At 33.7% G+C, this 27,081-nt stretch overlaps 2 protein-coding genes and 1 long non-coding RNA gene across 3 annotated transcripts; all 3 read left to right on the top strand.

Moving 5' to 3' along the window:
- The first annotated feature begins 6,316 nt into the window (after positions 1 to 6,316).
- Positions 6,317 to 7,251, top strand: LOC108828908 (uncharacterized). Its single transcript, XM_018602564.2, has 2 exons — positions 6,317 to 6,856; positions 6,980 to 7,251. The coding sequence occupies exons 1-2, from the start codon at positions 6,439 to 6,441 to the stop codon at positions 7,033 to 7,035; spliced, it is 474 nt and encodes a 157-aa protein (XP_018458066.1). The 5' UTR covers positions 6,317 to 6,438; the 3' UTR covers positions 7,036 to 7,251.
- Positions 7,252 to 8,620: 1,369 nt separating this feature from the next.
- Positions 8,621 to 12,582, top strand: LOC108828887 (uncharacterized). Its single transcript, XR_001945831.2, has 6 exons — positions 8,621 to 8,997; positions 11,108 to 11,169; positions 11,246 to 11,321; positions 11,415 to 11,499; positions 11,719 to 11,951; positions 12,168 to 12,582. It is a non-coding gene; the product is annotated as an uncharacterized LOC108828887 (long non-coding RNA).
- A 6,476-nt stretch (positions 12,583 to 19,058) lies between these two features.
- LOC130511600 (uncharacterized) lies at positions 19,059 to 19,753 on the top strand. Its single transcript, XM_057008809.1, has 2 exons — positions 19,059 to 19,441; positions 19,553 to 19,753. The coding sequence occupies exons 1-2, from the start codon at positions 19,156 to 19,158 to the stop codon at positions 19,714 to 19,716; spliced, it is 450 nt and encodes a 149-aa protein (XP_056864789.1). The 5' UTR covers positions 19,059 to 19,155; the 3' UTR covers positions 19,717 to 19,753.
- Positions 19,754 to 27,081: the final 7,328 nt, after the last annotated feature.

Below are 27,081 nucleotides of genomic sequence, written 5' to 3'. Positions count from 1 at the left end.
ATGTTCTTATATACACAAGGTTCAATCTTATCCTCTTGCTGACGTCAGCACACGCTTGGAGACAAATCCAAACAGCTAAATCTGTTAGAGCTGAAGGTACTGCGACCTGGCGTCATCACACAGCTTGCACGGCACTGGCGTGGGTTGTTCTTTTGACTGAACAATACTTGAAGGAGTTTAACGGCTAGTGCTTCATTAGTGGGCTTCGCTTGTAACTTATGGGCTTGCGTCTGGGCTTTCACATTCTTCAAATCTTCTGTTCCACCCGGTGTCTCTATAACATTTCTGCTATTACACCCTCTCAAACTTGGAGTAGAGGAAACCGAGACACCAAGTTTGGATCTCACACGGAAGAATGACACATGTGGCAATGATTTGGTGAATATATCTGCTATTTGCAGAGCGGCTGAGATGTGTTTAACTTCCAAAGCCTTCAATGCCACCCTTTGTCTCACATAATGATAATCCACATCAAAGTGCTTTGCTCTCTTATGGAACATTGGGTTGGCAGTGAAACATACTGCTGAGAGATTGCACAGCATCAATGGAGTCGCTTTCTGTCTCAGTCCCATAATCTTTATGTAACCACACCACTTCTGAGGCCGCCACTTCAATAGATTCTGTAACCACACCACTTCTGTAACGTCTCTCTCATGACGTTTTGCTGACCAGGAGATGACATTTGAGGCAACATATGTGCAGAATCCTCCTGTAGATCTTCTTGTCTCTTGACATCCTTCCCAATCACTGTCACTGTAACATAACAGCGTCGAGTTTGTTGCAGAGTTTATACATATCCCCATGTCGACTGTCCCTTTTAAATAACGCAATATACGCTTGAGAAAAGTGAAGTCGGAGACACTAGGAACATGCATCTTTTGGCAGATGAAATTTACTGCAAATTGTAGGTCTGGTCTTGTGAGTGTTAGGTACTGCAACTTTCCTGCAAGACTGCAGAAATTGTCGGGTCAGAGAACACTTCATCTTAACCCTTCAAACTGTTAAGCTTCAACGGTAATGGCGTGGGCATCGGTGCACAGTCTCTCATCCCTGCAGTGATGAGAATATCCTCTGCATATTTCGTTTGACACATGAAGAGACCTTTCTCTTGATGAATAATCTGGATGCAAAGAAATAGTGAACCTAACTGATAGCTTGCTCAAATTAACCTATAGCAATATTACTCTCATCAAAAGAGGTCAAATTGTAGTATTTAGGGATCAATCCACAGGGAGCTAAGGAATCAATAGATCTTATCTTAACTAAGCTAGGTTGGATATTTCAAAGTAGTAAATAACAAGTAAATTAGAAACTGGTTTGAGCAGGACAATTACTCAATATGATTGATTTGGTTTGGGGTTAACAAGTATGATTTAAAGAGCTAGACTTAGGATTACTATTCAGGTTATCAGGATTATAATGGTATGAATGTCTATATGAGATGCTTGCATGATATTAAAGAACCCAACGATGCAATAGCCTAACTGTCGTTATGACTATCTATTACTCGATCCGATGAAACTCCCTTTGGCGAATCATAGATTAGGGCGTCGATCGGTGTGCTCTCGCCGATGTCGATCGATAGTGTCCCGCGTCTATCGATCGATTACTCTATAGGAATATCGATTGATGCGCTACTAGTAAGTTTTAAGTGTGTGGCTGATAACAGTTCGCTAAGGAGTTTGCCAAATCAGCTGTCGCTTGTTTCCAGCAAATTCCTAGCTCAGAGAAGATAGATCCAAGGATGTTATTTATGTTATCATGTGTAGGTTAGCTACTCCTACACAAGCATTAAGCATGATCTCCTAAGATGAATATCACATGCTCATGTATTCATATTTGGGGCTAATCTCTCATACCTATTTGAATCATAAATCTAACAGAGGTGTTTACTCAGACATAGCCAAGCAAAACATAATCATAAGTATAAAAAGCTTCATAGAATATAATAGAAAAGGTGTTCAAGATAGCTCTCAATTTGATAACTCTCTCTCTCACTCACCAAAAACAAAGAAACTGTGTCTAATGAGTTTTAGAAAACTCTTGTAAAAACCGTGTTTGTGCCAAAACACATAGGCAAGACATAAATAATATAGAATTAGGTTAAAACTCGTGAGGGGCGTTTTGGTAAATAGATGGTGTCTTGGGTTTCAAGTCAGTTGTGACCAAATCCGGGCTTCTGCGGTTAAGTATCGATCGATGACAAAAGATGTGTATTGATCGACGCGCGTCTCTCCTTGTCGACCTCGGGTGGTCTATATGGTCCTCTCGGGTGTAAACTCTAAAGTCCTCCAAAATCCTCCAAAATCATCATCTTTCTTCCATTAGCTCCTGAACCTATAAATATGCAATATAGACTCCAAAATAGATATAATATATCCTAAAACACTAATATACCATGACTAAAAGTGGGTCAAATTCATGGTATATCAACTCCCCCATACTTAACCTTTTACTTGTCCTCAAGCAAAAACAACTGGTAGTCTCTCTGGAAAAGGTTTGAAAACGGCATAGACTCAAAATATCTATAAATCTTAGTCATATCTTTCTAGTAGTGCAATCCAAGTTATAAACATCCTAACTACAAAAGCGCATTATACCATATCCTAGTATAGCAACCAAGTTCTCCTAGTCAACAACTCAACAAATCATGTCTAACAATCCCCTCTACTAACCTCATTTCTTGCATAAAATAAATGTGTAGGATTTACTTTCGGAGTATCGATCATATGATGCAAGGATGTTCAAACAAGTATCTGGACCTACAGGTAAACAGCAGTTCCTATTCTTTATCTCTACTAATTTCTCTCTCAATCAATTCTACTATAATGTAGATTTATTGACTAAGATTGGACAGACTTACATGAATCAAGCTTTAATGGTTTTAGCCACCAAATCTTGTTCAATTCTTTTTGACCTTTATCCTAGGATTTAAATGAAACAAGCCTTAATGGTTGTAGCCACCAAGTCCTGTTCAAATCCTTTACCTATATAATTTTTATGAATCAAGCCTTAATGGTTGTTGCCACCAAGTCCTGTTCGAATTCTTTACCTAAATATTAACTATAAACACATATCTTTCTCTTTTTTTTTCTTTTTAACTATCTAATCTAATCTAACCTAGAATTTCGAAATTGAGAGAGAAAGATGTATATACACAAGACTTTACCTTCCATACTTGTTTGAAGAATCTGATCCCATGTATACCAAGCCCCAAGACAAGCAAGTGATGTCAATATTAGGTTGGAGGTAAGCTTTGGTTCCTTCAAATATTCTCAGTAAGTGCAAACATAGTAGACAAGTCGATCCACTTTAGTATCTTTAGCACTTCTGTAATCAGTAAATCTAAAACTGGTCTAGAAAGTGGTTAATGACAAGCAATAAATCAAATAAAATCATTGTCCCCTTCTTGACTCAATAAAAACTTTTTTGAGAACATTTTAAAATAAGACTCAAAATAGTAGATAATAATTAGTAATCCCCCCAGACATAAATTACATTGTCCCCAGTGTAAAACAGTCGGAGTTTATAAAAAACCATAATAATATAAATGCTGAATTGAACAAGTTAGAACGTTATACATGACCGATACCATATCGATCGATGTTGATGAAAAAGTGTCGATCGTGGCCGATGTAGTGTCGTGATCGATGTCGACTTGATCGCGTCGGTCGATAGAGAAGGTAAACATCTTCTTGGATCTTTTTTTATAAAACCTGCATAAAAATAATGACGAAAATAAGTAGTAGTAGTAGTAGTAGTAGTAGTAGTAGTAGTCAATAATAATAGTAATATTATCTAATAGTGGGTTGCCTCCCACTCAGCGCTTTGTTATAGTCATTTAATTTGACTTTGGAGGTTGAATGGCTTAATTGTGATTGGAGCAGTTGTTTGCTGGTGTGCAAACATATCCTTCTTCTGTGGACTGAGTTGCAGTGAGGCTTCTTATGGCATCATCTGATCTGGTCCATCTATGGTGCATATCTGCTAACTTTTAATGAGTTTGTAGATAATTGCATGAGAATTTGACATGATTTTTGATAAAATACTCTAAAATCTCATCTAAAACAGCAGGATTTAGATTTTTACTTTTAAAGAATTTCCCTCGAACATTTTAGAAACACTTTGAAATCTCAAACTTGAATTTTGTTCAATTTCATAATATTCTATGAAATGTCAAATTCAATAACACTGAATTCTAATTTTTCTTAAAAAAATTCACATTTAACAATAGATTTGTTATTTTAATATAAATCACTTCAAACTTCTATCAGAATACAACCCCTAAATGAAACGTTATTTTTTCACGTAATCTATCCTCTGGTGCATTTAATTCTCTTGCATGACTTTTTTTTTGCTTCTTGCTCTTTGATATTAGTTCATTATTTTCTTCAAATTTTTCATACTAGAAGAGTGGGTAGAGAATAAATTTTTAAAACAACCTAAGTATTTTTTTCACAAACCAAAAGACGATTCACAAAAAAATATAAATTTAACACTTTAAACTAAATATATAATTATTTGTCTAACATTTTTTTTTTTGCTTTATTTGTCTAACATATAACATCAAAAAGTTAATATTAAATTGTATAATATATTTATAACAGTGTGCCCCTAATTAAAATAGTTCTAGATCGGTCACCGACTGTGATCCATGGTTCCGTTGTTTTCTATAGAAGTTCGCTGTGCTTTCTTAGAGTCCCATGGACAAAGGTTTTAGAAGTACTCGAATTATTTGACGTTTAGTTATGGCATTTTTTTTTTTCAGTCGGGTTATTCGTAGCCAGGCTGCTGAGCTCTGCCTTCGGGCCCTGACGTCTGGGATTCGACTCCTACTTACCTCAGTTTGAGGATTAAAAGGTCCAAAAGTGACCATCAGCTGACAAAAAAAAATAGAAAAAGTTATGGCATTTTCTCATTCAAATTGCAATATTTCAACCGACATTTTCGGTTCGGTCTAAGACTGTCTGGTCCCACAGCCCACGTTTCTTGTACAATTCTTAGCCAAGACAAAGAATAATGTCTAAATGGGTGACTGACTTAACGAAACAAAGAAAACAATATTATTTCACAAATTCAGTAGCAGAGATACTTCATAATCAAAGATTAGATGCTGAATTTGGTCAGAATTTTATGATCCCTTGTAGTTTCTTTAATAATCAACATTATTTTTTTGTTACCATTGTAATGGGTCTGTATTCTGTTTTTGAGATGGAATTAAGAGGAAAAAGAGAAGAATTTGACCCCCCCCCCCAAAAATATATATATATATATATATATATATATATATATATATATGAATAATTGATTACCAAAAAATATATGAATAATGTGTGTGATACACTTAACCATGATTGGTAGTTACAATAAACTAATCTATCTTATTAAAACAGAAACATTCTGTTGGACCTAACATTTATTTTGTAAGTTTTTAAATTAAATACACTTTTATATTTTATAGTTAAACATACATTAAATCACTAATGTTTCTTTCTTTATACTATTATCCATGTTTCCAAACAATATACTTATTTCTTTATACTAATGTTTCCAAACAATATATTTTTTATACTACTATCAATGTTTCCAAACAATACAATAAGTAATCTTAGTTATTTTATATCTATCATTTTCTCTTTAAAATTTTGTAGAAACGTCATAATTTCATAAATTGCCAAATAATGAACTTTAAAATTTGGATTATAAGATTACAAATTATGAAACTATTACAATTTAATCCAATTAGATTACATATGAGTCATCCATCAGTTCAATCGGTTAGTCTCGAGTTTTAGTGATTTTTTAATATGAATATTTTAAAAAACATAAATTGAATTGTCAGATCTCCGGATTAACCGGTGTTGTCACAATCGGGTTGAATTTAAAAACACTGATTTAAATGCAAAAATATTTTAAATACACACTCTTTAAAAATTACCAAAATATTTGTTAAGTTATTAGTAAAATTTTTTCATCGTAAAATATCCCGCGCTTCAAAAAGCGCGGGTCAAATCTAGTTTATGTTGTAAAGAGAAAACATTGTAATCTTTTTAATATACAATCCATTATAGTGTTTCCAGGAAACAAACCGTGATTTGCGGGTGTTACCACGTCAATTAGTTCAGCATGGCTTTACGTAAAGGCAAAAGGCTATGATTTCAAATAGTTAGAGAATACAACCCATAATTAGACTATACAACCCATAATATTGTTTATTCAATATTACGTGAATTGTTTTATAAAATCATAACATATTATGAAATAAATATTATTAATATTGTGTATTTTGAATAATCACCACTCATTGCTAACCAGCTCATAAGCTAAAAATGACAACTCATTTCTCCACTCTCTTGACAAAAACAGAACGCCAAACATTTTTGATCATTTAAACCTTTCAAAAACACAAATCTCAAGATCCAACCAAAAAAAGAAGAAATGTCTCTGTTTCTTCTTCTTCTTCTTCTACTACTCCCATTCATCACTCCATCTTCTCAATCCTCAATCCGAAACCTTCTTGAAGCTCGTGGTTTACCAGGTGGGTTGTTTCCCGACAACGTGGAGAGTTACAGTCTAGACGTAAAGACTGGGGAACTCGAAGTTCAGTTACAGAATCCTTGTTTTGCTCGGTTCGAAAACAGAGTATACTTTGATAGTGTGATTAAAGCAAATCTTAGCTATGGTGGGCTTGTTGGGCTTCAAGGTTTAACACAAGAAGAGCTTTTTCTTTGGTTGCCAGTCAAAGGCATTGCAGTGAATGATTCTACTTCTGGACTTGTTCTTTTTGATATTGGTGTTGCTCATAAACAAATCTCTCGCTCTCTCTTTGAAGATCCTCCTGTTTGCTATCCTCCTGGTAAGTCTAAGTTGTAGCTTTTGGTTCCTCAAAATGTTCTCGTTGTTTTATGTAATCCGTTTTTTTAACATGTTTGTAGATCTTGAACGCGTCTTATTATTTTTTTTATGTTTGTTATAATAGGATCAATTATGGAGAACATAGAGAAGAGGAAGATGGATATTCAACTCCAGAGATAAGAGAGCTTCTTTTGGGGTGTATGACATTCAAAACTTAAATCTTCTCTGTGAAACGTGAAAGAAAGATGTACTTCTTTTTTTTTGAGGGGGGCTGGGCTGTTTTGTGAAAACTGAAATATGGGAGAAATTATGTAAAATCAGGAAAGAAGAGAGGAAATTTTGGAACTTTGTATAAACTATGGGGTCCACAAAGTAATCAATTTTGTCACTTGTCTCTTTTTCTTCAAAATGTGAGAATATATAGAGAGTATTTAAATACATCAAAAACTTTTGCTCTATTTGTTGTGAATGATAGTTTTTTTTTAAATGATAGTTTTGTTTTACTTCTTTGATAATCATACTCTAACGTAATGTTTGTGCATCTCGTATGAATATGGTACAAAATCCAGCTGTATCCCCTAAAGAAATGATTAACCTTTATCCTTTTCTTTTTTACAACGAACTGTTATTTTATTAGTCAAACTTGAATTAGTCTGAGTAACTACATCGGAATAGAACAACCAATAAAACAAAATTCTATGTGGAAAGACCTCGTAATCCTAGCTAAAGAATCCAAAATTTGATTAACCTTTATCGTTTATATCCGCTATAGTACATATTATATATTCTGATAATAATGTGCTTTGTTTATAATCTTTAATTATAGATGGTTGAAATAGATAGTTGATTAGCAGGGGTAGGTAAAATATATATACTTTGATTCAATTTGTTATTCGTTTCGATTCAAATAAAAAATCTTGATATCCATAGTTTTACGAAGCCGATCAAATATTAATATGCAATATTCGTAAAAAAACAAATCAAACCACATAGATTAATATTTTGAAGAACGGATATCCAATCTGATATGATATATATGTACTAGTGTTATTTTCATGCTACGCATGGGGAAAAATAATTATACTTCAAGCTATTAAATAATAAATTTGTAATTTATAATTAATACTACATAAATATAGATATGAATGGCCTGTGAGGTGGTTGTATTCACCCTAAAATTTTGGAACCGGTAAAAAAATATATTCTTTTTGTTTCATATTAAGTGTTACTTTAACATATTTTTTTTCTTGTTTCATAAAAATTATCGTTTTACAATTTCAATCCAACTTACATTTACTTTTAGCTCAACATTAATTGCAAAATGCATTGATCTTCTAGATAAAATTATTTATCTGATATGTTATTGGTTAGATAGATGATATTAATGAAAACATAAACACATTTCAGTAAATTTCTTAATATATGTAAAAAGTGTCTAAGTGACACTCTTTGTAAAACGGAGGGAGTATCTTGTATTTTTGAAAAATAGATATATAGCTAGCGAACATTTTATGTTAAAAATTTGAGATTTATACCAACAGATATAAGTATAGATTTAAAGTACTACATTTGATTCATTCGTTGTTATTTGTATTTTTCATGTACATAAATCTTATACTATAAAAAAGAATTTGTCTCTCTTCTTAGAGAGTCACATCACTAAATAGGATCACCAGAAATTGACACGTGTCTCTCTCATTAAACGTTTTCGTTTGGTTTCAATTCGGCTTATACGCGTAAAAATGTTGTAGGCTTGCAATTACGTGATATAGTCTGAGAATAAAGAAAATATTGGTCCATTACTTTTTTTTGTGCACAGCCCATTATTATTCTTCTTCTTCTAATTAGCGCTAGCCGACATTTAGTTTTAGGGTTCGTCGACTCCTGTTCAAACTGATTACGGCTACCAACAATGGAGTTTCTGAAAAATTGTGTGAGATGAACCTTCTTGAGTAATCTTTGCATTTATCTTGGTTCATGGCGTTTCGTTTGTGACTCTTCTCCTTAAAGGCATTACAAGTTGTATTGATGCGACCCCATTTAAGAGATCTTAACTCTTTCCATCCACTGCAAGCACGATCACTCATTCAATGATTCTTCTCTCTATTCCAGGTGGTGCGGTGGATTTCCACATATAAAAAGGTAAGGCCTCATAACATCATCCTCACAGTTCACAGATTATGTCTGATTGAGTTTATCTCTTCTCTCTAGATCAACTTCAGATAGGGTTTTGTGACCATACACCAAAGGTTTCTCAATTCCCGTAGACATGAAAGACCACTCCCAAAGATAAAAGCTTGATTTATTTGAATTCTAGATCTTCATGATAAATGATTTGTCATTTATACAAAGCCATAATCGGCTTTACCCACTACAAGAAAAAAAAAATTATTAGCAGATAAAAAACGCTATCTATCAATACGATAGCAGTTTTCAAAGCGTTATTTCATCGCCCGTCATAGTAGGTCAGGTACATTAGATAACAGTTTTTTGCGTTGTTATCTTATTTTCATATATTATAGCATTTTTAGTATGCAATTACACAGTTTTTAATAGCATGTATTTTTTTGTTATTATTTACATTAAAATTATTTATTTTAAAAAAATTTTGGTTAATTATTTAAAAATAAAAACATAATTAAAATTTAAAATTAGTTCATAGAATCAAATTTTCTTTATTACTTAAATTTATCTATAATTAAACTTGTTTACAAAAATACAAAAATATCTAATTAAATAATAAACCAACAAACCAAATAAACCAAAAAGTAAACCAAGCTTTAACCTAATACTAACTAAACGTCGCCGACGCACCACCACCACTTCGTTGTCTTCTTCATCTTCCAATCCTCACCCGCCGCACCACCACCTTCGTCGTCTCGTCGTGTTCTTCCATGACCTCCGTGTACCCAGCCATGGTTATTCTTCTTCGTCGTGGGATTTGAGAGGCAAGTTGCAGAGAGGTGGCGTACTCGTTGGTCGTCGCATCCAGCACCTTGGTCTTCGTCGTCATTGTCTCCTCTCCACGAGGCTTTCTCTTCGTCTCCTGGTCGGCTTCTCCATGGAAAATTGAGAGGACGCGTACATAAGACAGGTGCGGAGACGTTTTGTTACAGTGACTATTATACAGAGGAGTCATGTCTCCTCTACAAGACTCTTCATCTCCAACTAAACCTCCAATATCAAAGTCAAGTCGTTTTGTTTCTATAAAGAAGAATGAGAAGTGTGAAACCGTAGAAACCAAAAGAAATATGAGATCTCAGATCTATCAGGAATGAGAAAAGAGAGAGAATGATTTCAGATCAATGGCTAAAAACTGTAATCTTGACAAAGAAAAATTAACCAATGAGAAAAAAGATCGTGGATTGATAAAAGAAAAAAAATTAGCCTTTAGATTAGAATCAATCAAAGGTCACTAAAAAACAATAAAAATATTTTAACATTTATTTTTAATTGTTTTAGAAATTTTATAAATTTAAAATAGAATATTGTAATTTAAAATTTGAAATATAAATTTTGATTAGAATTTTGTGGTTATATGTTTTTTTTTAAAACTGCATAATAGGGTTTGTATAGTAACATTGTATAGAGGTTATGTTTATGATTTAAGGGTTTATAGTTTTGAGAGTGTAAGTATTAAGTTTTTATATAAAGATTTTTTGATTAAAATTTAGTTTTGGAATTTGTTAAATAATTAAAATTTAGATTTGAAGTTTATTTTTAGTAAATGTATGTTTTATATATGTTTGATATTAGGGTTTAGGGTATAGAGTTTGAGTGAAGAATTAAGGTTTGTGTGTTTCGAAGTTATATATTAAAATTAAAAGGAATTAGTTTTGAGTTTAATTTTAATATTTGAATTATAGTATGAGTATATTATAGTTTTAAAGTTCATATTGTGTATATGGTTTGAGGGTTAAAGTTTAGGGTATTGATTTAGACTAGAGATGAATTTTTGAAAATATTAATTTTATGTTTATATTTAAGAATTGAAGTTTATTTTAAGATATGATGTTAAAATAGTAGAATTTAAAAGTTTTTGTTTAGAGTTTAAAAACATATTTAGGGTTTGGGGATATTTAAAATACCAAACATAACATTTTTAACTGTGGTTTGCTATTAAACATAAGTGTTACTATGTTACATATAAAACCATGTGCTATCATAGCGTTTCCAATTATGCTGCTCTATCATAGCGTTTCCAAAAATACAAACGCTATCTAAAACTAACAGATATGTACCGTTTTTACAGGAAACTGCAAACACGTTTGCCCATGATTCAACCTGGAAAAACAAACCAGGTTTAAAAATCAGGTTCGATTAGCTACTGTCTGAACATGTTTCAGGATTACATTCAACTACAGAAGTTTAACTCAGAGATTTGTCTCAGGAAGATATTCAGGCACAAGATTTTCAATCACTGGAATGATCTAACGAGTCTCTGATTTTTGTTAGGGATCAAACCTGTGAGTTGTAATTCAATTCTTCTCGCATGATCTTTTTTTTTTTGATTATGTGCATGTTAGTTGTGTTATTGATCATATCCTTTTGTTTTACAGTATCAGTCTTTCGTCCTGCTTGAAGTTTATAAGGAACATATCAATCTCACTTCTGGATTCAGACTTCCTACTTCCTTCATTCAAGGTATTCATTTCTCTAATTTAATCCATATGCTCATCTCCCAATTAATATCACAATCAATTTGCCATCAGTATATACGTTTCAAAATTATATCAACAGAGCACTATAAATAAGGGAAACCTGATCAATAACACCACATCTCATTAGCCTCATTACAAAAGTTTCAACTCGCAAAATCATTCCCCCTCTGCCAAAAAACATTGTCTGAAATTTATTTGCTAGGTAACTACGCCACCTCTGATGACCTCCCCCTCAGATGTTCATCCCAAAATGTCGTCGAGTGTTCATTTCTAGGATGCTCACTTCCAGATTGGAAAGCTTTATATTTGTGCCTCAAGTCATGGGATGAACCTTAGAAGCTGTGGTATGTTCTCAAATTGAAAAACATGGTGATGACTCAGGGAAATATGCTTCAAGCCGAACTGATGTTTCCAAACCCTGAACGCATTTGAAAGGTAATATACGAAACATGGCCCGAGCTCTTGCTTCTAATTAAGTTGTTGACAATGGATGAATGTTTTTAAGAAAAAATATTTTTTTTTCTTAAAGAAAATAGTTTTGTATTTCTGGAGACCTAACAAAAGCATATATCCTCGGTACTTTATTACCATGGGATCGAGATATGAGATTATTATTGGTGAATCCTAAGTTGGTTGCATCTCTCATAATAGGTGAAGAAGAGTTCTGTATGCTGACAGAGAGAGCGATTGAGGAACCCAATCTCAGAAGATCAGCCGAGATGAAGGATATGCTCTATGACCCATTGTGCTTAGTTTTTCAACCGAGCAGCAAACTTGAGTTAATTCATATTTGGGATTAAGAAGTATAAAATAGCATTCAAGATATTGAAGAAGACAATGTCTTTCTTTTAGGACTGGTCTAATAGTTAGAATTTGTGTCTGGCAATTTAACTGTTTGTTCGGTAGTATACGCAGGTTTCTATAAAACCATGGTTGGTGTGTATGCTGAGTATTCATATCCTTATATCTTCCTTATGATGAGGAAGGTAAGGTATGGTATTAACTTATTTATATCTACGAATCCGATGTTGTGGTGATGCATATTAAGCTTTTCGTTTTTAGATTATCAATTTTATGATACGTTTCCCAAAAAATTGACTTTGAGATTACTTCTCTGACGGTTTAATCATGCACACAAGAGACTGTCGTTCGCCACAGCTTGAACATGTTACATCTCTTGATACGAAACATTAATTTGGTTACATCCCAAGAATAACTTTTCACACTTCTAATGCTCACCGAGTAAAACACCACATGAGAAAGGAAAATGGTGCATGAGACACTGTCTTCTGCAAGAATTGAAGGCCATGCGGATTCAGAGGTGAAAGCAGAATGACCAAGCACGGAAAAGATGGTGTACAAGTTGTTGAGAATCATAATATGGAGATGAAGTAAAGAGCAATGAAATGGTTTTATTTGGCTAGATCGAGGGTACCAACACATTCACACAATCCCCTATATATTAAAAGAGAAAAATTTCGAAAATTAGAACCTCATGTTTGTATTAATTAAAAAAAATCCCTATCCTATGTGTCATTCAATTAGAATGTTAACTAATCCTATGTGGCATCATTACATTGAAATTGAAAAAAGAAAGAGGTCCAAAACGATTTTTATTTCTCCCTAGAATCATTCAATACAAAACTATATGATATAATATGATATAATGTCGATGAGAGTAATAATTGCATAAATGAGAGTTAACTTAACGGAGAAGAATATTTACTTTCCTTAAATAAAAGCTACGGAATTACCTAATATGATTAACATATATATAACAACCAATGATTATGAATAATAAATATTTGATAACATTTTTTTGTATTTTTGTTTTTTTTTGTTTGATTTTATATTATTAAAAGATATTAAACAACCACATTAACCATATAATAAAAAAATAGATTTTTTCTTATATGTTATATTTTGATTTTTAAAAACGACTATAAATTAATATTAAATATAATACCGGATTTTAAATTTTATATCCGACTATACACAAAATTTAGGTATATACATTGAAATAAATTACGCTGTCTTAAACCCTTTTTACAATTTCTTACAGTATCTTATATATATATATACATATATACTTCGTATGAAATAAATGCATTTTATATGTAAACTAGATCCTGATCCGCCCTTTCAAAGGGCGGGTATATATATATATATATTTTTTTTTTTTTAAATTTAGTTTTTTAAATTTAGTTTTTTGTATTTATATTTGTGTATACATTTTAAAAAAAAATATTAGTAAGAGAATTTGATCATTGTACTGAATTTATGATGTTGCATAATTATAGATTTTTACCCAGTATTTTGAAACTTGATCCAGACCCACAGTTGAACCGGTAAACCGAGTGTTCTAATTTGAGTTTTTGGAAAAATCATTATTTAATAATCTGGTAAAACCCATGAAAACCCGCTAAAACCTAAAATCCGACTGCCAGATAAAAACTAGTATACACAAATATTTTTAAAAATTATATTTTTGTATTTCTTTGTAATCATACTTGTGTTTTTCTTTGTAATCATATTTGTGTATAAATCTTACTCAAGATCTATTTATAAAATAATAACAATTTAAAAGTTGACTCGGTATAGGCTCTGTTCTTTGTAATCATATGCATATATGCCCATTTTTTTAGTAATCATATTTGTCAGTTTTAGATCTTAGCCCACAAGTATAATGTTGGTTTGTAATTTTTTTATTATTTATTTGTTTCTGTAAATATGTAACATTTTCTGTAATTTTTTCTTATATGTTAAAAAAATTAATTTATATGTTTGTGTATAATATTTTTAAATAAAATTATTAGTAAGAGGTTTTGACAATTGTACTGAAATTAAATTTGATATGTTGCATAGCTATACAATTGTGTCATAGCCACTACACAAGTAAATATACATAAATATATAAATATACTTAAGTAGGAGTTCGATATAAATAGATAAATATACTTTAATTTGAAATTTGTGTCGATATAGATTATAGACCATTAAAATAGGAATTTAAGTTGATAGAACATATATTTTCCAACATTTTGGTTGCTATCTACGTAGCCCTAAAAGATAAGAATTTATTTGTTATATAACTTCCTTATTGTTGCCATATAACTCCTTAGGAAATAGCTGTTATAGATTTTATGTGCATATAAGCAGTTATATATTGCTTCCTTATTTTTTAAATTGGACTCAATTAATATCAATGGGACATGATCCAAATTTAATAGTATTGATACATATACGTATGTAGGGCTAGAAAAAAAATCTTAATAAAAAAAATCGAATCCAATCCAAAGATAGTATTAAATCTGAACCTAAATTGATTAAATATCCGAACAAGTTAAATTTTTGGTATTTAGAGAACCGAAACTGATCCGAACTGAAATATTTTGGATAACCGAAATATCTGAATATGTTTATATACCTAAATATATTAATTATTTTAGATTTAATGTATACTAAAAACATCAAAATAGATAAGATACTTTTAAGTTGTTCAACATACTTAAGAATATATACAAATGGTCAAAAATAAATGTGCACTAAATTTAAGTATACTCAAAACACCAAGAATACTTACAATATATATTCATTCTCTATCCAAATATTCAAACCAAACCAATATATATACTAAGTTTAGGTATTATGACATATGTTATTCATGAGTTTATATGTAATTTTTTTTTTTTATAGATTTTTAGAAATTTAATGTATAAAATGAATTTTAAAAATTTTAAAATAATTTAAATGGGTTATCCGAACACATATCGAATCTGCAAAGATCCGAACCAAATCTGAATCAAAATTTATAAATACTGAATGTGGATGAAATCTTTGATCCCGAAAACTCGAAAACCGAATAGATCTGAACCAAAGTCATATGAAACCCGAACAACCATTCCTATATGTATGTAACATATATTTTTATAAAATACTTTACCCCGCGCAAAGCGCAGGTCGTCACCTAGTAAAATTATAAATCACACACCAAGTGAAAGCAATGAAACAAACCGTCAAATATTGTTTTTTTTTCAAATTAAAACAAATCTCCAGACACCCAATTTTACTTCACAATAGCCAATTACATATAATCACAGTACACAATCATAACCTAAAAACAAATACCAGCAGGAGTTTGTTTGTGCAAAACAACATATTTTTTATTAGAAAGTTTAAAATATTAGAAGTCTATGATCAGATACATTGCTAGGGTTTATGTGTATGTGAATATCTTTCTCAATAGCCAATTGCTACAGATGGAGAAAACGTATTTGACACAAGAAATTGTAAAAACACGTTCATCTGGGCCAGGAAGCATTCATCTTCTAAATTTTAACCTCTGGATATCATTAACCTCTGGATATCTTTCTTCTGGGCCAGGAAGCATTCAAGGATGCACTCTCTGCAGAAGACATGCCCCTTGTGGCAACACATGGGATCGATGAAGGGTTTCAAGCAGAGGGAACAAGCATCGAAGGGCTTGATTGAGTCTTTCCCCAATCTCTCCTTCTGGGTTTCATACCCTAAATTCTTCTTCTCGTCATGAGACGGGAAAACCTGAATAAATAGATCCCAAACTAGAAATCCTACTGTGGATTTGAAGAATGGGTACATACAGACGTAGGAGATGATCATGAAGAGAAGAATGATCAACTCGAAAGACTGAAGTCGAATGCAAGCTTTTGAGAGAACTTAGTTGCTTGAGAATGAAGTAAGGTTTATAAGAAAATGTTTGTTGATTTTTGTATGTTATAAAACTATGCCGTCAGGCTACATATATAGTAAAACCAACGAGAAGTTTAACCTAGCTAGGAAAAGGAAAATAGATAAAGCCAGAAGAATAAAGAGACTTAAGATTAGATAATGATAACTAAGTTTGTGACTTATCTTGTCACAATACTCTCTCTTATAGAACATACTTGGCCTCAAGTATGTAAAGCTGGATGATCTTTAGTGAAATCTCGATATTCCATGTATTGTGGTCTGGGCGATGCTCTTTCCATTGAACAAGTGCAACCACAACATCAAAGTTGGTATCAGATGGAGCTGCTATGATCGCAAAAGTACATGTAGTTGTTAGTCCTTCACACTGCCATACACGGTTTGACTCTTTAACAAGCAGTGACACAAGCTTCTGATGTTTACAACCATAGACTGCTAGCCTAACCCATGTTTCAAGATCAAGATCCGAAAGTACCTTGAAGCTCATCTTTTCATTCACCATCCAAGACTGGGTTTCTGCTGATCGAATGAACACCTCTAGAGTGTTATGTAAACAAGTCTCATGAGGTTTTGAGTTTAACCCTAGCACTACATCGTGATTGAGGTACTTGTCTAAGAAATTCCACTGAGCTGGCTTGGCTATATATAAATCCACCTGGTTCCCATACACACATTACCTTTTGAGATTGCTGGCCCACCATGTGTTCGATCTTTCTCCCAAGAGAGAAACTCACAATATCTTCTGCATCACTTTTATCTTGATCTTTCTTCTCGAACGCAGCATTAAAAATCTGCAAATCTGAAGTGAAACCCTCCAACGATTCAGAGAACGCATCATGCTTCATGATCGCTTTGGGTACGTACATATTCATCAGATTTGACCAAGCTTTCTTCAACGATAGGTTCACTTTCAGGCACGGAGGATTTGTTGTCACCTTCGATCACGAAAATCTCCACCCCTTTGTGCTTCAAATCATGATGACCAAGTGTATCTCTCTCTTCACAGAATATACATAACCCATTTTCCATTCTCTCGTATATCTCATCATATGAGTACTTCAGAGGGATATGAGGTTTGCTTTTTATTATTTTGGATGTGGTACTTGATAATGATGAAGCTTTGATCATCTCTGCAGCAGTTGTTGCTGATAGTTGATCGAAATCTGGAGGATTAGGAGTTTTTGGTGAGATTGGTGGCGTCGCTGGGTAATAGACATGATTTGGTTGGACTCCTGAGGTTGAATCGCTGAGATCGTGTCTTTGGGGAGGATTTTGGATAACAACACATCTAACTTTTCAATTATCAATCTACCAAAATCCTCTCGTGAAGCTTCGGTGGGTTGTTTATACAGCTCGGTTGTCAATGCTTCTGCTTGTTGCTTTGAAGGCACGGTTTTCATCCCTTCAACTTGCTGGTACACCATAGTTACAATATATAGTAAAATCAAAAGGAATATTAAACTAATTAGGAAAAGATAAATCCAATAATAAGAAAACTAACAATTAGATAATAACGATAAATATTATATGTGATTTATCCTGTCACAATACTCCCTCCTTCAAATCATACTTGTCCTCAAGTATGGATGATGAATACTTGCACCAACAATCCATCTTGTAGAATAATATCTCAGGTGGTCTAGAAGAATGAAGCACTTCATACATCAGCTGCTTCCTTTGTGTTGCATTCAATGCAAACTCCTTGTGGACATGGATCTTCGTTCTAGTGTGCTTCGAACATCTTGCCACTGCTACTTCGTCAGGAGCTTCATCAAGATTAAAAGTTAGTACCTTGGGGCTTATAAATGCTTTTCCTGGTTGAACAAACAACACCGAAGTCTCCTGAGGTTTCAAGTTTAACAACGGTATTTGACCATGACTGAGACACTTCTCTGTCCCGTCCCATATATCTTGTTTCTGACCTGCCTCTTCAACAGTCAACAAAACTGACGTGAAATTCTCAAAATATTTGGAGGACGAGTCTGGTTTCATCGCAGGTTCAAGTACAAATTCATCAGATTAGACCAAGCTCTCCTCAACCATGGGGTGGACGTGATTGATTTGAGTTGTTGTTGTTGAGTTTTTTCTCCGGGGAAAGATCTGGTGGGTCTGTTTGTTGATGGCTTCCTGCTGCTGTGATGCCCGTAGTTCCTTCCGCTTGTTTTGCTGGTGGTGTGTTGAAAGAAAAAAACTTTTCCATCATCGCTTTAAGCTCGGCGGTTTGACCTCCTAGTTCTTTACAAATTTCCTTTGTCTGTTGAATTTGTGATAAACAGATATCTTCGATTTGCTTGTTCATCTCGTTTAGAGCGGTAGCCTGATGGGTTTCGATTCCTTGACTAGCCATAAGGCAGTCGATTGCTCTGATACCGCTGCGTCAGCAAACCTGAATAGATAGATCCCAAAATAGAAATCCTACTATGGATTCGAAGAACGGGTAAAGACAGACGTAGAAGATGATCACGAAGATAAGAAGGATCAACTCGAAAGAATGAATTCGAATGCAAGCTCTTGAGAGAACTTAGTTGCTTGAGAATGAAGTAAGATTTATAAGAAAACCTTGATTGATTTTTGTATGTTATAGAAATATGCCGTGAGGCTACATATATAGTAAAACCAAAGAGAAGTTTAACCTAGCTAGGAAAAGGAAAATAGATAAAGCCAAGAAGAATAAGGAAACTTAAAATTAGATAACGATAACTAAGTTTGTGACTTATCCTGTCACATGTCGTAAGTGAAGTACGCAAGATCGTTGTGCGTTTATGATTTTCAGCGTTTATGATTTTCAGCTTGATCATTTATGATTTTCAGCGTTTTAAACAACTTTAAATCGTTACTGGAAGATCATCAGTTCGCATGGATCTTATGGCACATTTGGAAAGGAAGAAACAATAAGGTTTTCAGCAATTTGGATATGGATCCTAGGGATACTCTTCAACTTGCGGAAACAGAATCAAAGCTTTGGGTTGAGGCACAAATATTACCTACACCGGCGACAGATCGACAACAACCGAGTCTACCGTCCATTCCAGGACGCTGGTGTTTTCTGGATGGGTCTTTGAAGGACAACGAGGTGTTTTCAGGCCAGGGATGGTATAGTACCCTTGAAGGTTTTACGGGTTTAATGAGAGCAAGAAATATAAGGGCTTCTCTTTCTCCTTTTCATTCCGAGGTGGAAGCATTACTTTGGGCAATGGAAGGTATGCGGAATTTGCGTCACTTTCAGGTCACGTTTCCAACAGATTGTTCTCAATTGGTAAAGATGGTGTCGGAACCAGAAGAATGGCATGCGTTTGCAACTTATTTTGCAGATATAAAGATCTTGCAAGAAAACTTTTACAGCTCAGAGATCATTCATGTCCTGCGCATGCAGAATTTGAAGGCCGATAGCTTAGCACGTTGTGCTAGGAAACAAACGTTCTTTGTCATGCACATGGATGCAGAGCTACCAGTTTGGTTTAAAAAATACATATGAGTCTGTATAAATCGATGAAAAAAAAATCGTTACTGTCGGTAATCCCCTTTATATTAATCCTGGAGCATTAATAAATGCACAACCTTACAGAGCATGCTTATGTGTCAAGCTCACAGAGCTCCTCAGCCTCTTTTTTTTAATGGTCCGACTTTGCTAGAGGTTTGTTACGCTAGACATATAAAAGGATGATATAAAAGTATAGTGCATTCAATTGATTGGATAATTTCGTATTTTAATGTTGTAGACATTTAATGTTGTAGACACATGTTTAAACTTTCGATGATATGATATCCCCTATGGTATATTTATATTTAAACTTTCGATGATATAAATATATTACTACTACATTTTCGTTCATATATATATTTACATATATGTATTTACATTATTTACATTATTTATATGATATGTATTTACATTATTTATATGATTATAGAATTATAGAATATGATATGATATCTAGAGGATAGAGGATACAGAGGATTATAGAATGGACCTTTGTAATATGATAACCCTTGATGATGATGATATATACATATCTTTATATATATATATATATATATACATATACAGTATAAAGACCCGATGTAGCTTATGCTATATAACGCTTTATATTTATATTTATTATATTTATATATTTATATTTATTATATCTGTATTTATATTTACATATTAACATGATATTGACTCATGTTTTATATTCTAAAATGTGGACATTGCACTGTCTCAATTTTAATGAAATTATAAAATTATAAAATGTTGAAACCATCTATAAACCGTCTGTAATCAAAATAGTTGTATAATTTAAAATTTATTACATTTGTATAATTTGTATACTAAATGAACGATGGAGGGGCGGGGGATGGGATGGGGCTAATTACTTGCTGAAGGCCATTTCGTTTATGTACATTTATTGCATTCTATTTATGTCGTATACTGAAATTTCCAAATCCAAATATTTATAAATCGTTCTATTACTTGGGCGTGAAGTAGATTTAATAAAATATTACGTATCTTTACATTCTTTCTAACAAATCACAAGGCATTTAATATATAGTCTACATATGAGAAGTATAATCAATAATTAATTCCTTACCTATATGCCTTCTTTATCACGTATATTACATATATAAATAAGGCTCGATTCCGTTTTACCATTCACACATCTTTTACGAAGCTTATATTGGTTACAAAGTATTATCGTGATTAAACATGGCAATGGTGGCTTTCACTGGTGTTTCTGACTTGAAACCGTTCAAGACCATGTGGAAAATTAGGGTGAAAGTTATCCGGCTTTGGAAGCAGTTCTCTGCTTCCGGTGGTCTCAGTCTTGAAATGGTGTTAGTTGATGGCAACGTGAGTGTACATCATCATGTTATACTTATTTTAATAGCATAAATAATTCTGTTTATATTTTTATTTGCTTGGTTTAAGATTTGTCTTTTTGTTTTTTTTTTTATCAGGGGGACATGATCCATGCTACTGTGAAAAAGGATTTGGTTCAGATGTTTGATCAATTTCTCTCTGAAGGAAAATCCAAAATTATCATCAACTTTTCCCTCTCTCAATCTTGTGGTTCGTACCGATCCACTAACCACCAATACCGGATTGGTTTTCTTTCCACAACCCGTGTTAAGAGTTGCGTGAATACTAAAAATATCTATTCATTTTCTATCCAAATATTTAAGTTAAACCAATTTTTATGTTAAATTTAACTATTTTGGTATACATTATTCAAATTTATATGTAATATATTAATTTTATTTTTATGTTTTGAAAAATTTAAAGTAGGGCTTTTTGCAAAAGTGACTCAAAACTTGAAGTCAAACAGAAAACTAACCTTTTCTTTTGACTTTAAGTATATATGAACTTTAAGTTTTTAAAAATTAAATGGGTTATCTGAATCTAAGACCAAATTGAACATATAAAGATTCGAACCAAATTTGCAAAGATCCAAACCGAACCTAACCAAACCAAATGATACCTACCCACATGTCATCCCTAATCAAATGTAAAAAAAAATTATTGATAACAAAAAAAATGTATTATTTATTTAGATACAATATATTTAAAAAAAAGTTCACTCCGCGCAAGGCGCGGGTTATCATCTAGTGTTTCTTTATAACATTCACACATATGATCTAAGCCATGTTTCTTATTTCCAGATCAATGAATTTTTTCTTTCCAGAACCAAAATTACAAAAATAAACAGAGACGAATGAGAGACTTTATTTTTCTAGTCACACTATGCTCTATACAAACACTGAATGTATAAGAAAAAGACAATATCCTGCAAACACTACACTAAATATATAAGACCTTTAGTTACCAGCAAAAATCACATCCTTCATCGTCTTCTTCTTCTTCCCCATAATCTTCACGTGTCCTCTACATTCAACCCTCAAAAACGTTCCTTTTGCTAACCTAACCTTACCTTTGTGTGTTCTGTCCAAAGGAGAATACCATACCTTTTCATATAGGAAAAATTGAGGGTGATGCTCACAAACTCGCCATTTCAACAAAGGCTTCTAGATTTTGTCGAGAAGAAAAATAAGAGAGAGTGTTGGTGTAGCTTGATTCCGCTCTCAAACATCTGCTATTTATAGGGTTTGAGGTACTTTTCGGTTATCATACGAACTAAACATCGATTGTAAAGGATCCTACCAAAAAAAAAAACATCGATTGTAAAGGAAGAGAAATGGATAGGTCGTGGATTGACGACTTTAATGAAAACAAAAGATTCATTGTATAGATTAAGAGCGAGACGTTGAACGGAAGGTAAGCAAGAGACAGAGGAGGTAGAAAGTTGAGAGGAAGGTTTTTTTCTCAAAAAACGCATGACACAGTCCGTCGGGTTCAATCGTCGAAGAAGGAAACGTTTACGACTTAATCGATGCTAAACCTTAAACACATAGTTTTGGGATAATTTGGGGTACAAAACAAAACATTCATTAGTAAGAAGGGCTCGACACTGGGTTTCACAATTATATAGACTTTATTTTTGAGCCATGTTTATATATTAGAAAAAAATAGAAGCCCATGAAATGGAATAATTATTAACCACGTGGGACCCGCATTAAAAACATGCTGACGTGGACATGGTTAGAAGAAAGAAAAAACTTCTTCACTATATTATAGATTTAAATTTATAATTTTTATTTTCAAATTAAAATTTTATTATTGGGTGATATTTCATAACTTTCTATTTGGTTTTGGTTCAATTATGGATTTTGGTTTTCGGTTCAAGAAATACAGCAATAGCTCGGTTATTTATTTTGGGTTTAGTTTATTTTTTATTAATTTTTTTTTTTAGTTTGATTTAAATAATAATGTTAATAATCTGATAAAATTTTGAATTCAATTTGATTGCATAGATCTGAATATAAAAAGTTTTATCTTGATTTTGATTTTAGATTTAGGTATCCATACTTTTAGTTACATTTATTTTGTTATGAATGTCTTTATGTTTTAAATATGTTTAGGGAATCAGTGGTGAATCATCAACTTTATAGTTATCTAGAGTTTGATCTGCACTTTGAAAACGTGAGATTATTATTTGACTGAATAATATCATATTTATGCTGAAGTTTAAAAAAAAAAATCATTTTGACGCTAAAGTTCAAGCACAATAAAATTCACAGCTACAGAAGTGATAGAGAGCACTCATATCAATTAGTTAATGGATTATCTATTGGAAAAATTGCCAAACGAAACAATTAGTCTATGGATGCATGCAGTACACGTCGTTGGGGGATATACTCAATGCACAAATGGCGAAGATGGAAAGCACGTTTACAGAGAATATGGGCAACATGGAGAGCGAGCTCCGGGAAGCAATCAGTTTGAGTGCTGAAGGAAGCATTCCTAGCAAGATCAAAGCTGATCAAGCTCCAACCAAGAGCAAAACCGATCAAGCTCAACCTACGAGTAAAACGATCAAGCTCCAACAAAAAAAAAGGTCAATCACGCTCCAGCAAAGAAAAAGTTACTTCCTAAGAAAAAGTTTAGAACTTGTTGTACTTGGAACTAGGATGCTTGAGTTAGGGTGCTGGAGCTATGCTTTTGGAGCTCGATCGTACTTGGAACTTAAAAATTTTCAGTGTAATATTATGTAACACTTTCAGATTTTGTAATATGCAATAGGACAAGTTTGTGTAATAGGTTTGTAATGTGTAATATGCTTGAATTGATAACTCCATGAATGTAATGCTTTGTTTGTGTAATTATTGAATGTCTTCTTTAATGTTTTTTTTTTTAAATAAATAGGATGAGAAAAAAATGATATAGAAACTAACGATTTTTATTTTGGATTGAGTACACAAGAATTGAGAGACCTGTCCCAAGATACATTTGTTGAGGTTTAGATCTTTCCCAAGTTAAAGTCGAAAACTCAAGGAAATCAAGACCCATGAACATGCCGCACTTACATGATGAGCAAATAGATCAACATGAGAAGACTCACCAGATGCCACATTGGTATTTCTCTGTGAAGAGGATTGGGAAAAAGTTAGAACTTGGTCAACTTTCCCCACGTAAGTAAATTCTCATTCTTCCATCATGCATTGTTACGTTTTTAAAAAATCATATCATTGTTTTTAATTTGTATCATTGTTTTTGGTTTCAGACGTCTATGGTTGGACCTACTATTTTAGATGTTGAGTGTGATAATCGTCTTATGGATCAATCCGAGTGGCTTCATACTAGGTAAACCTTAGAGACTATTAGCTTCCATTTGTATCTTACATTGTGTGTGCTAACATCATCGAAATATGCAGGAGATTGACGCCACGATGTAGATAATCCAGGAAACATCTCTAATACGATAAATATATCATCGTGTCGCCTTCATGATTTTGGTCTTCAGCAATATGATTGAAAAAGAGTATGAGATTTTCCAGGTGGGTATAAGGAAATACAAGCTTCATAATTTGTTATACGGAAAAGGGGTCCTTCCACCACATAGAAGGATAGAAGAAATATGGAATGTAGATGTAGATCAGCTGTATATCCCAGTTCATGTCATTGGGAGTCACAGGGATTCATTGGATCGCCTTATGCATCAGTTTCGTGACAAGGATCATTGATGTGTTTGACTGCTCGGATAGAAAAAGGTACAAGGAGTTGGATGCGTTCGCAAACCTTTCCTTGTATTGTCAAGGCAGTTTAGCCAACGAAATACCAGAAGTTTTCTGGTCTTTTATGCTCTCCAAAGTGTGCTCAAGATTGCAAGTGCTAAAAATGTATATAACTGTAAATATTCAAATTTGTACTATAGCTGGCCGAAAACAATTACAAACCTTTGTAATTCTGGATTCTGATTTGTGTCATTGAAAATTAATAAAAGCAATTTATTTAAGAAAATAAAACTAATATTTACAACTTATTTCCACCTTGAGACTAATAAAAGCATGAAGTTGTTCGTCGTATCCTATCCATAAAAAAATTGTATATATGAAGATATTTGTATGGAATGTTAGGGGACTTAATAATTCTGATCGTCAAAGAGATGTTCGTCGTTGGATGCAGTTAAATAATGTCTCAGTTGGAGCTTTGGTAGAGACCCATATTCAGGAGGAGAACTTGGCTTATGCTGTTACGGGTGCTTTTCCAGGATGGCGTTTTGATTCGAATGTTTGTCAAGCTCAGGGTGGAAGAATAATTGTTCTCTGGAATCCGACTCTTTCTCTGGTGGTTCTTACGAGGTCTGAGCAGCTTCTTCTGTGTAGTGTTTTCGATCCAGAGACGGGAATTTCGGTCAGTTTGGCTTTTGTTTACGCTTACAATACGGTGACTCAGCGTAGAACTCTGTGGCAGGAGATAATAGAGATTAGTAATCATCGTCTGGTCAAGGATTCTTCTCTTCTTGTACTAGGAGATTTCAATCAAATACTATCAGCTGCTGAACACTACTCGATTCAGTCTTACCCTCTTCCGGTCCAAGGGATTTTGGAATTTCAGGATTGCCTTTTGGAAACTGATTTGACGGATGTGGAAGGCAGAGGCGGGTTCTATACTTGGTCGAACCAGCGTCCGGAGGACCCTATTCTTCGCAAGCTGGATAGGGTTCTGGGTAATGCTAAGTGGAGAGCTACCTTCCCAGATATAGTTGCATCTTATCAAGCACAAGGGGACTCTGACCACTCTCCTTGTACGGTGGAACTGGTACCAAATAATGATCGTAGGAATGCCAGATTCATCTACTATTCGTTTTTAGCCTCTCACCCGAAGTTTCTGGAGTCAATTCAGCGAGCTTGGGATGAGCATATCCCAGTTGGTTCTAATCTCTTTTATTTGGTTAAGAAGTTGAAACATGTAAAAGCGGCGTGTAGACAACTTAACAAAGAGGGGTTCAGTAACATTCAACAGAGAGTTAAGGACACTTGGGCTCAACTGCAGGAAGTTCAGTTGGAGCTATTAACGTCGCCGTCTCAGCAGTTATTTCGAGCGGAGTTTGTTGCCAGGAAAAGATGGCAGACTATGGTGGCAGCTCAAGTTATCTTCTTCAGTAGGAAGTCTCGAATTTGTTGGTTGGATGAAGGAGATGCTAATACAATTTTTTTTCACAATTGGTCCTTGCGCATCAGGCTCGTAATGCGATCCGTTATCTTCTGAATGAAGCCAATCTGCGAATTGAAAATAAATTCCAGATTATTCAGATGTTGGTGGCCTTCTTCAAAAATCTCTTGGGTACTGCCTCTATTAATGTGACTCCAATGGAAGTTGATGATATTCTGAGATTGTTCCACTTTAGGTGTGCTACAGAGGTTCAGGAAGCAATGGTGGCTGTTCCTACAGAAGAAGAGATTACCAAGACGTTGTTTGGTATGCCGAAGAGTAAAGCTCCTGGCCCAGATGGTTTCTCAGTTGAGTTCTACTGGGAAGCTTTGTCAGTAGTGGGTCCTCAAACGATTGCGGCAGTTAAAGAATTCTTTGTGTCTTCTAGGCTTCAGCACTCTGTCAATGCAACGGCAATCTCTCTTGTGCCAAAAATCCCGGGAGCAGATCGTCTCACCTTGTTCAGGCCAATTGCTTTGTGCACTACGGTATACAAAGTGATCTCAAGACTCTTAAAGAAGAAACTGCAGGTAGTGGTTGCTGATGCGGTCCAAACAAATCAGGTTGGATTTGTTAAGGGCAGACTACTTTGTGAGAATGTGTTGCTGGCTTCCGAATTAGTCTCGGACTTTCACCTACCTGGACATACTACAAGAGGCTGTCTCAAGGTGGATTTAACAAAGGCGTATGACAATCTCGACTGGCGGTTCCTCCTCAATGTACTGGAAGCTATTGATCTCCCTCCTATTGTCATTGATTGGATCAAGGAATGTGTAACCACTCCCTCCTATAATCTGGTTATCAATGGCG

Source organism: Raphanus sativus, chromosome 4 (genome assembly GCF_000801105.2).
Source record: "Raphanus sativus cultivar WK10039 chromosome 4, ASM80110v3, whole genome shotgun sequence".
Lineage (NCBI taxonomy): Eukaryota > Viridiplantae > Streptophyta > Magnoliopsida > Brassicales > Brassicaceae > Raphanus > Raphanus sativus.
The sequence above is the reverse complement of the archived record's forward strand: the minus strand, read 5'-3'. Positions and strand labels throughout refer to the sequence as shown.

What these genes read in the sequence shown, in the direction of transcription:
- LOC108828908 (XM_018602564.2), top strand. Translation starts at nt 6,439, where the DNA reads ATGTCTCTGTTTCTTCTTCTTCTTCTTCTACTACTCCCATTCATCACT. An exon ending in TCCTGTTTGCTATCCTCCTG is followed by an intron (nt 6,857 to 6,979) that starts GTAAGTCTAAGT and finishes TTGTTATAATAG; the next exon opens with GATCAATTATGGAGAACATA.
- LOC130511600 (XM_057008809.1), top strand. Translation starts at nt 19,156, where the DNA reads ATGGATCCTAGGGATACTCTTCAACTTGCGGAAACAGAATCAAAGCTT. An exon ending in ATTACTTTGGGCAATGGAAG is followed by an intron (nt 19,442 to 19,552) that starts GTATGCGGAATT and finishes CTTATTTTGCAG; the next exon opens with ATATAAAGATCTTGCAAGAA.